Source organism: Acipenser ruthenus, chromosome 12, assembly GCF_902713425.1.
Source record: "Acipenser ruthenus chromosome 12, fAciRut3.2 maternal haplotype, whole genome shotgun sequence".
NCBI lineage: Eukaryota > Metazoa > Chordata > Actinopteri > Acipenseriformes > Acipenseridae > Acipenser > Acipenser ruthenus.
The window spans coordinates 12,293,578-12,304,533 of NC_081200.1; the positions used below are offsets into that span (position 1 = coordinate 12,293,578).

Genomic DNA, 10,956 nt, shown 5'->3' on the forward strand with positions numbered 1-10,956 from the left:
TTTTTAGCTGAAACTCCTTTGTTTCAAAATGAAGTACTGTACCTATATGATTTTTTTTAAATATAAATTTGTAATCGTTTATATACCCCCTTCTTTTCTTATTTTTGTAATTAAGGTTGGTCACAATAAAAATATGACCTTTTTAACTCATGTTTTGTTTCATAACTGAAGTCATGAAGTAAATATGAATTGTTTTTTGTTCTTGGCATTAGACAGTTGAATGCCATCACTTTTTAAAATGTTGTTTTGGTGGGTAAATGTGTCATTCATTCTTGAATCTGACTTTGATCTGACATACAAGTGTGTGAAGGATTTTATATAAAATCATTATTGACTAACTGTTGAGCTTCTGACTATCTTCGCTTTTTAGTATTACTACACAGACAAAATGGACACTTATTGCAAACAACAGTAGCTCATTAACAAATTACCTAACTCGGGCTGGGATCATCCAGTATTATCACACTTTTTTAGCCTTGTATTTACATTGGCAGCCATTCCCAGTACCTCTTTTGAAAACATCATTTTTTTTTTTTTTTACCATCCCTCAGTGCCAGGGTACAGAGTATAAAGGCCTGATGGCAACACTTCGTCCCATTTTCTTCCTGCCTTGTTTCCTGTGCTGCAGTTTGTGTGGGTCGGTAGCAATGAAGACCTTTGTAGTCCTGCTGTTGTTGGCCCAGGCAATGGTCAGCAGAGCAATTGGTGTAGCTTCAACAGTATTGCGCAGGCCAGACTGTGATTCTCCTGAATCTGAGGAGGCTGCCAAAGTAGCTGTTGATTATATCAATTCCCATCATCACCATGGGTATAAGTACACTCTCAACAATATCGAAGAGATCAAAGTAATTCCAAGGGTAAGTACTGCATTGTTGTACTTCTCATTGTAGATTTTCGCAGCCTAGTTTTCTAAACGGAATATCTGGGGTTTTAGGTTTTTTTCTGCTTTTCTATAATTAACAAATATTTCTAAATCTCTGTCATCATTCTACTTTGAATTTTTTGCATTGTTTATTTAACAATGTATTATATGGTAAGTGTTACTTTTGACAACCCCCTATGTTTCTCTCTTCTAGGTACCTCAAGGAGAAACCTTTATAATGGAGCTGGAGTTACTGGAGACCAAATGCCACATAGTGAATCCCTTGCCTGTAGAAAATTGTACAGTCAGATCGCTTGCAGAAACGGTGAGTGGCTCTTTTCTAAATGTCGTAACAGTGTCATAAAGTCGAGTTGAGTCACAGGACGATAGTAGGAAAATCTTTTTTGCAGCTATAAGAAGCTGGAGCAGTTTGTATTTAGAGGAATGAAATAGCTCATGTACTGCACGGGTTAAATGTTTTTTTTACTAGCTTCAAATGTCATTTTGAAACCCCCCTTTTCACCTGTACTACACTTGCAGCTCACTCTTGAATTTTCTTTAACTTTGTCATGTATTAAATTGTAGCAAACACAGTGAAGTGTAATAGAATGATATATCAACAGAATACCAGGATTGTTTTTGATGATATTTCTCTATTCTTTCAGAAAGTTGAAGGTGACTGTGACGTGGCCTTAACAAAGGTTCAGGGAACCTTTACAGTGACTGGTTTTAGATGTAAATCCAGTCCAGGTACTGTATGTAATAATAATAATAATAATAATAATAATAATAATAATAATAATAATAATAATGTTTCAACCATTGGCATTATTTTTTCAGTTTATTATAATGTATGAAAATCCTAACATTAGTTTTTGAATAAATCATGAGCATGGTTAGAAATGAAAACATGATGTACTGTATGGTACTAGATATATTTGTGTAAAATATATGTTTTCAGTAAAATGTCTTTTTTTTTTGGAGAATATAAACTGCAGTTAATTTTTTTTTCGTTATGGATAATTGTGGCAAAGTGCCCCGCCCCTGTGTGCATTTATGTGTTATATGTTGTATGTTGCGTGCGTGTGTTAAATGTTGGTGTATAGATTGGTACACGGGATATAAACGGGTCTGTGTTTCACGTGTGTTTAAAGTGTATAATTATATTTAGGCACGGGATTGCACATCACGCACGTGCATTTAAATGTAATATGTGAGCACGGGGTTGCACAGAATTAATTCACGTGCTGGGATTCAAGTGAATAATTAATTAGTAGTTGAATCCCAGCACAACAGTATATATAGATGCACGTTTAGTCACTCGTGGTTAGGTGTTCAGTGAGTGGAGAACGGGATTGGAGACGGAGGTAATAATAATAATAAGAAGAAGAAGAATAGTTAAGTGTTTTCACTCACCGTGTTTGTTTGTCTCCGTGCACCGTTTGTCTGTGTAGTTCGTTTTGTTTGTCTATTTATTTTGGCGTGTAGTGCCGTGTCCTGTTTTGTGTACTGTTTAAAACCTTTTATTTGTTATTAAACGCTGAGTGCAGCCATTGCACTCAGCTCATCACAACCACCGTCTCTGTCTGTGTTTGGATTCCTTTCTGGTCTGACGCAACCCACTCTGGCCGTCTTTGTGACACGTGGTGTCATCGTGGGATAGCCGCGCCTCCAAGCGTCAGACCAGGAGGGGTCTGGATTAAAAAAAAAAAAAAAAAAGGGATTACAAATATTGTTTTGGGGGAAAAAAAAAAAAAAAAAAGAGTCAATGACAGAAGACGCCATCAAACTGCGGGGCTGGTTCCTGGAGAATGCTGGGCTGGAAGCCCAGTCTCTGCCCATGGTCGTCCGGGCCCTGTGGATGATGGACTGTGAGAGATGGGAGGCATATCAGGAGGAACACACCCCAAACACCTTGGAGGAAGGTGTGGAGTTTGTCCTCAGCTACCTGGAGGCAACCATAAATGGAACAGCAGCCCAGGTAGCAGGACCACCAGCAGAGGAGTACCTGCTGTCCCCATCTCCACCAGCAGAGGGTGAGTACCTGCTGTCCCCATCTCCACCAGCAGAGGGTGAATGTCTGCTGGTTTTGCCTCCACAGCCCAAGTGGGAGGAGCCCGAGCGGGAGGAGCCTGAGCGTCCACAGCCCGAGCGGGAGGAGCCTGAGCGTCCACAGCCCAAATGGGAGGAGCCTGAGCGTCCACAGCCCGAGTGGGAGGAGCCTGAGCGTCCACAGCCTGAGCGGGAGGAGCCCGAATGTCCTACGCCTGAGCGGGAGGAGCCCGAACGTCCTACGCCTGAGTGGGAGGAGCCCGAACGTCCTACGCCTGAGTGGGAGGAGCCCGAACGTCCTACGCCTGAGTGGGAGGAGCCCGAACGTCCTACGCCTGAGTGGGAGGAGCCCGAACGTCCTACGCCTGAGTGGGGGGAGCCCGAACGTCCTACGCCTGAGTGGGGGGAGCCCGAACGTCCACAGCCCAAGAGGGGGGAGTCGGTGCGTCCACAGCCCAAAAGGGAGGAGTCGGTGCGTCCACAGCCCAAAAGGGAGGAGTCGGTGCGTCCACAGCCCAAAGGGAGGCAAGTCGGGGCTTCCACAGCCCGGGGACCCAAGCCACCAGCAGAGGGGAAATGCCTGCTGGTTCAGCCCCAAGAGCCGGAAGGGGAGGGGTTACAGGCTCAACCCCCTGAGAATTTTTGGGGGGGAGAAGGGCAGGATGCTGGTGTCCCCCAGCAGCCTCTCGCTATGCTGCTGAAGGCAGCACGGCGCGCACATGCCCAGCCGCCACAGCAGAGGGAGCCAGCACCGCCAGGAGCAGAGGAGCAGGAGCTGCCTCTGCCTCCGCCACCACCACCGCAAGGAGCAGAGGAGCAGGAGCTGCCTCTGCCTCCACCACCTCCAGGAGCAGAGGAGCAGGAGCTGCCTCTGCCTCCGCCACCACCACCTCCAGGAGCAGAGGAGCAGGAGCTGCCTCTGCCTCTGCCTCCACCACCGCCAGGAGCAGAGGAGCTGGAGCTGCCTCTGCCTCCACCACCGCCAGGAGCAGAGGAGCTGGAGCTGCCTCTGCCTCCACCACCGCCAGGAGCAGAGGAGCTGGAGCTGCCTCTGCCTCCACCACCGCCAGGAGCAGAGGAGCTGGAGCTACCTCTGCCTCCGCCACCGCCCGGAGCAGAGGAGCAGGAGCTGCCTCTGCTGCCCGTACCTCCGCAGGGAGTACGGTGGCCGGAGCCCCAGAAAGGGGAGCTGCCGGCCACGAAGAAGGGGGACGAGGTCTGGAGACCACTTTCCCCAGCAGCAGTTTCGCTGCAGGAGTTCTTGTGGCCGGAGCCCCACAGGAGGGAGCTGCCGGCTACGAAGAAGGGGGAGGTCGGGGGACCACCTGCCCCCGCAGCTTTTTCGCTGCAGGACGGGACCAACAGGCTGTCAGCCGTGCCACTACCGGCAGGGGTGCTGACAGCATGGCCAGCCATGGGCCCACTGAAGCCTCCCTTCCCAGCCCGAGACTTTGTCCTGGACTGCTGGGTTTTTAAGGGGGGAGGTGGCCGTTGAGGCCATGTGTGCTGCGCACAAGGGGGAGTATATGTGGCAAAGTGCCCCGCCCCTGTGTGCATTTATGTGTTATATGTTGTATGTTGCGTGCGTGTGTTAAATGTTGGTGTATAGATTGGTACACGGGATATAAACGGGTCTGTGTTTCACGTGTGTTTAAAGTGTATAATTATATTTAGGCACGGGATTGCACATCACGCACGTGCATTTAAATGTAATATGTGAGCACGGGGTTGCACAGAATTAATTCACGTGCTGGGATTCAAGTGAATAATTAATTAGTAGTTGAATCCCAGCACAACAGTATATATAGATGCACGTTTAGTCACTCGTGGTTAGGTGTTCAGTGAGTGGAGAACGGGATTGGAGACGGAGGTAATAATAATAAGAAGAAGAAGAATAGTTAAGTGTTTTCACTCACCGTGTTTGTTTGTCTCCGTGCACCGTTTGTCTGTGTAGTCCGTTTTGTTTGTCTATTTATTTTGGCGTGTAGTGCCGTGTCCTGTTTTGTGTACTGTTTAAAACCTTTTATTTGTTATTAAACGCTGAGTGCAGCCATTGCACTCAGCTCATCACAACCACCGTCTCTGTCTGTGTTTGGATTCCTTTCTGGTCTGACGCAACCCACTCTGGCCGTCTTTGTGACAATAATCTAAGCTGATAATCATGTATTTATTCTATTACTAAGTGGCATTTCCATTTACCAGTATACTTTTTGTAGTAGGTTCCTAAAAAGCTTATTAAAATGTTGATCAAATCTCTGTTTGATTTTGATATTTGTTTGCCCCCTTTCAACCCTTTATTAGGTTGATTTTTATAAACTACAGTTTTTCCAGCACAGGGAAATCACCCTGGTTTGCATCAACCACCCATCTGTGGTTATCCCAACATTACTTTAATGGAATTTGTAAGCGGTTGTGGAAGACTACCCCAGGCCCCACCCTACCAACCTCACTATAGCCAAGCACTCATTACTTAGCTTATTGTTTAATTTAGAGTCTTGATAGTTTGGAACCTAACGCACTTGTGTATGTGTCCAAACTTCACCCCTATATTTACCCTTCACCCTGCCACAGAAATTCTAATTAATTCACTTTCCTTTCAGATTCAGCTGAGGATGTTGCTAAACGGTGTCCAGACTGCCCCCAGCTGTTGGCCTCTGAATGATACCAGGGCACTAGACCTTGTCAGTGTTTCCCTTTCAAAGTTCAACACAGATCCCAGTGAACCGGTTTACTTTAAGCTGATGGAGGTTGGAAGATTGTCGACTCAGGTAATCAAATAGGCAACGTTTGGGCTAATGCCATTCTTCATTACTTGTCCTAAAAGGTGTCACAATTTATTTTACACAATTCAAGCAACTTGGTTGAATGCATGTAGAAATATAATCAACTACAGTAATGACTCAACAGTGACCAGAAAAACTAAAACAAATAAAGCTGCCTCATGTTTAATATGCTTATCACGATGCAATTCCACAAGATCTTTTGTCACTCTGCTTAACTTTTTATTGATGCATTGACCAATGCTATTCATTGAGCAGTACCATACAGTAGGTTCTGAATGGTCATTTAGACTGTATTTTTCCAGACCTTGCCATCTGGCCCATCATACTTTGCTGAGTACGCCATAGTTGAGACAAACTGCACCAGTGACATTCCTGACAATCACTATGATGACTGTGTCCACACTAAGCAAGAGCCTGGCTGTAAGTAAAGTGAATGTAGTGATTGCTAATCATTTGAATTGAGCCTTTTTACCACTGACCTTATCAGTCTAATGCTTCTTTTTATAGAAAAAGCACAGGACACACAGACAACAAGGTGAACAATAACAGTAACAAGAAATTGTAACAGGGGTGTAAGAGGTTCGATTTCTTCTGAAAAATAATGAATTAGTCTTCTTAAATTTAATCAGAAAGATTTTATTTAAAAATCAATTTAAAAACAGGAACAAGAACAAATAACAGTGAATAAGTGGTTACAGTGGGAGAGACACAGCACCAAAAGGAGTTAAAGTAAACAACCAGCATTGTTTGGAAGAGAACGTCCCGAGCCACACCGACTTCTTATCTGGATCCCATTGTACAGCAAATCCGTAGCTTACAATCCTTGGTAACAAGGTTCCCTTTTACCAAACCTGGTCACAGAGACAATAGCAAAAAGAGATTAACAAATACCATGATGGGCTGTGTTGTAGCAGCGATTCCCCTCATGATCTCTCTCCTACTCAACTTCCCCAGCCAGACCTCCTCTCACATACACAGTTCCCTATATACCCCAGGCCCCACCCTACCCAACCTCACTATAGTGAACCACCCATTATTTGGCTTATTGTTTAATTTAGAGTCTTGATAGTTTGGAACCTAAAGAACACATACAGCATACGGTAGGCCTCAGAAGGTGCAATGTCAATGGTAGTATTTATAATAAGTGGATTCTACCACCATGCATGAGATACAGTATATGCAGGTTACTTCAAACACATCATATTTTCATTGCATTTTATTTGTACAGTACCGTATTGCATTCCTTAACTACTATAAAACTGGTATATAACATGTAGGTTAGTGATCATATAATCATGCACAGCAAATCCTAGGCAGATCCTTGACTTTAGAATTAACTTTAAAGAATTAAAGAATCTTTACCGATGTGTTATGAAAATGCTTAATTGGCACACAACCAGGGTGCTGTGGGTGTGGCAAATGAAACCCCATAATGCCCCACCCCATTTGAATACGCAAGGAACTTCAATGCATCCTTTGCTTAGCAACGGGCTCCAACCATGAGCCTGTTCCCAGGGGAGACCAGATTTCGCATGACACCGCACCGGCATGATCAAAATCCTTACAGGGGGTGTTCTGTTACAGTGTGGGTATCCACTGAGAGAACAAGAGAGACAGAGGGTTTGATGTTGCAAACGTCGCTCTGGCGTCCAGGTTTTATTATTTACAGGCAGTCAGGTGCAGTAGTATGTGGTCACCACTAGGGTACCAACAATGGTAACCCTAGTGCAGAAGGATACATAATAACAAAATCCAAAAAGGCAAGAATATAACAAAAGGTGGCCAAGCTGGGGGCGAGTGCTACTCCCACTAAAAGAGCATCAGGATCATTCTCCTTAACACAATTTAAATAAATCTGAGTGGGATTAAAATCCTCTAAATTAATCAATTTCTAAAGCATACTAAGGATCCCGGTTCAACCCATGGTGGTCCTCGGTCTTGGTTCACTCACCCTAGCTCAGCATTCAGCATTCAGCATTCAGCATTCAGCTTGCAAACACACGGGACTGACTTTCCAGCCCCTTTTTAAAGGCAGGTGGCCAGGGTTAATTGATTATCAATTCTTCAATTGACACCTGACCACCTGCTGCACATTCATTTCAATTAGACACACTTTGTTTGTCAAAAATTAAACATTTTTATGTACAAATCAGTCAATGGGGCAGGCCTCACCCTGCCACAGTTCTATACAAGGGATAACAAAATAAATAAAGATGAAGGAGCCTTGATATCCTGTACTGTTTCTGCCACAGCCTTGGTCTGCTTAATAAATCGATATTTTCAAGTCTCTAAAGAAATGTTTTCCCTTGTTTGTCTCCTTGTTTTTACAGCGCCATGGATTCTGCATTGCCATGGCTGTGACCGCAGGTCTCGGTGAAGATATAACTGTTGATTGTGATGTCTATAATGCAGAGGTACATTTTACCATTACAGTACACAGTTGAGGTGTTAGTCCAGACCCCTACATACAATGCTGCCAGAAGCGGATTAATGCACAGGCCCATGGAGCCCCAGCCACTTAGGGGCCCCCCAGTAAAACTCACTATAATTGGTGGATCAAAATATAGCAGTGAATAAATATAGCAAAAATGTAGCAATAAACAAATATTCTTTAATATAATATTAATGGATTAATATAATATCCAGGTGTTTGTAAGTATATCAGAATTTTGAAAGCTCTCTCCGCTATCAAATCAAATACAGTTTTGCGTTTGTTTTCCACAAACTCCACACACAAGTGCGCGTGCGCACACCTCGGGCCTCTAATGTGCAAATAAGTGATGTGTGATTGGTCAGATGCTAGGAGTGTGCGTGTTGTTGTAAATTGTTACCTGTGTGAACTCGCTAAACAATACAGTTACTTGCTAAGTTTCTTTAGATTTGAAAAGATATTTGACTTGAGTGCATGGAGTCATGGATGTAGCTATTTAGTGTAAATATAAACTGCTGGGATTTATTAAATATCTGAAGCAGTAGTGCTGCTATCCCAGTATTTAAAGAACATTGTATTATTCACTAGTTTAAACACGAAACACATCCTAATGTAAAACTTGAAATGTAGGTGACTATAGTTCATTTTTCAATTAACTACACATTTAGTTTAATTTTTGTAATCATTTCACAGGTCATGTATTATATTGTTTTATATACATGTGTCTTATTTTATCACTTTTTTTCCCTTTTGAACAACTTTATTCTGCAGCGGGCGAGTGTTTTCTGGTAAACTATTCCCTTAAGGAAGGTTGTTTAGTTGCCTCCTTTAATAACAATATACATTGTTTGGAGGTATTCTGGTACTGCAAATAAAAGAAACGATTTTTAAGTGCACTGATTGTTATTTAAGTTTTGGTCAGGAGGCCGGTGTAGAGTGTTTTTAGTATAGGGCAGTGGACTAACGAATGTGGGTTTGTAATCATTCATGTTTTTCCGAAAGCAGATGTAGGCATTTTATTTATTATTTTGTGTGGCAAAATCACGCAGTATCATTTAAGCGTAGTGTATTATTATGTGATTTGCTTTACATGATGATAGGTGTATTTTATATTTAAACAGTGGCAGATCTAAATACCATCCTAACTTATTATTCTTGCCAATTTTAATTATACTCATTAAGGGGCAATTTATAGTCCCCTTATCATCTCTAAATGTAATAAAAAATATGTTGGAAAGGTGTCAGCCATTGAGCATGTTTATGGTTGTTTTAATATTATTTAGATGTTAAAGCACCTGGAATACATGGCCTAAAGAGGTACTTTATATCATCATTTCTTACTGGATTACTGTCGTATGTGTGTTCTGTATGATTCTCTATTAGCCATGATTACCAACTATTTAAGCAAAAAAACTCAAGGCTTATTTAAAGGGAAGCATAACATTACTGCACAGGCTTCAGAGTACAGCACAACACTAACATTTTTGCTTAAATAGTGAGCATGAGAGGTAATATTGTAAGCATAAACAACAATGGAGAAAAAAAAGCACAACAGGATGTTAAACTAAATGAAATATTAGCAAAGTGGAGATCATTTAAAGTATATAAGGCCTACTGCTATGGGTTACACAGGCTTAAAACACCCATCCCCTTTTTTCCAGGGTCCACCTATCCTGGTTTCTCCAGATCCTTCTGCTTCACCTGCTCTACCCCACATCGTCCACCATTATCACCACGGCACCACGACAGGGGTGTCCCAGACCAGTCTGGTACACGGCCTCAAACATTATGCTCTGGGCGCCTCCCAGGACCTAGCAGGTTCTCTGTTCCTTTCTTCGGAGTCAGAGCAAGTCATGACAAAATCGACGGTGAAGAGAGAAATCCCTGATGATCCGGCAGGAGTTGTCCTCCCAATAACCATGACCGCTGAGTCCCCTGTGGTTGATGGAAAAGAAGTTCACATTACACCACTAGGTCCGCCTTCTGGACCAGGCCCCATAGATCAATTGCCTGCACAGCCCTTGCCAGCTGTAGCGGGCCCTCCACCACCAGCAGGCCCTATTTTACCCATCTGCCCAGGTAGAATTAGACATTTCTGAGTTTGTTTTGTGATAAAGCTGGAACTACAATTAAATGCAATACTGTTATTTCTTGCGTTCCAGTCTTTTGCCAGAGATTATATCAAGTCAATGTATTGTAATTATATTAGGGATGTTGGATACATGCTCAGTACAGATGCCCCTGTAAAATAGATCTCAGTGGGTTTTTATCCTGAATAAACTGCTTATGTACCATAACACATCCATTTTTTTGTAATCTTATATACTGAAATAAATACCATGTAAAGACTACTGATGATACGGAGTACTTTTAAAGGAAAAGCACACCCACACCTCCTAACATTAATGGAATCGACTGTGCTCCTCTACACCTCTGAATCACTGTGTGAAGGATAAAACAAGCTCATAATCTTACTGCCCTTCCTCAGGTCTCGATGCCAGGAGAGGTTCATTTCCATTGGTGGTTATCCTAGTCACTCCTGCCCGATAAGTTCAGCTGGTTACCATAATTGCCATACCGATGCCGATGTACCATGAGCCAAATGCTTGTGGCATAAATCCTCCTTGACAGATCTTTAGAGAATTACTTATAGTTAAGGATACGATTTTGGCACTGTGATTTTTCATTTTCGCAATCCTTGATTACACCGTCTCCGACAAAGCCCTGTTTCCTGCTGACTCTGATTCGCAACTCCCCTGAACCCGATACGGCCTGCCCCAGGAACCTCTCGGCAGCAGATTAGTTTTGCCGTTATCCCCACTCCGGCT

The 10,956-nt window shown here is 43.2% G+C and overlaps 1 protein-coding gene across 2 annotated transcripts; it reads left to right on the forward strand.

The window, feature by feature from the left end:
• Positions 1-587: 587 nt before the first annotated feature.
• LOC117416986 (alpha-2-HS-glycoprotein-like) lies at positions 588-10,479 on the forward strand. Of its 2 annotated transcripts, XM_034028521.3 has the most exons (7): positions 588-857; positions 1,077-1,187; positions 1,528-1,612; positions 5,515-5,682; positions 6,000-6,117; positions 8,028-8,111; positions 9,790-10,479. In XM_034028521.3, exons 1-4 carry the CDS (start codon positions 648-650, stop codon positions 5,574-5,576), a joined length of 468 nt encoding a protein of 155 aa, XP_033884412.2. In that variant the 5' UTR covers positions 588-647; the 3' UTR covers positions 5,577-5,682; positions 6,000-6,117; positions 8,028-8,111; positions 9,790-10,479. The 2 variants fall into 2 exon arrangements, with proteins under 2 accessions (XP_033884412.2, XP_058890538.1); XM_059034555.1 differs by lacking the exons at positions 588-857; positions 1,077-1,187; positions 1,528-1,612 and having other exon boundaries at positions 5,572-5,682.
• Positions 10,480-10,956: the final 477 nt, after the last annotated feature.

Bases quoted from the DNA above. Each gene is read 5' to 3' on its own strand.
- LOC117416986 (XM_059034555.1), top strand. From the start codon at position 6,082: ATGATGACTGTGTCCACACTAAGCAAGAGCCTGGCT. The intron at 6,118-8,027 runs GTAAGTAAAGTG...TTGTTTTTACAG, and splicing joins CACTAAGCAAGAGCCTGGCT to CGCCATGGATTCTGCATTGC. The intron at 8,112-9,789 runs GTACATTTTACC...CCTTTTTTCCAG, and splicing joins GTGATGTCTATAATGCAGAG to GGTCCACCTATCCTGGTTTC.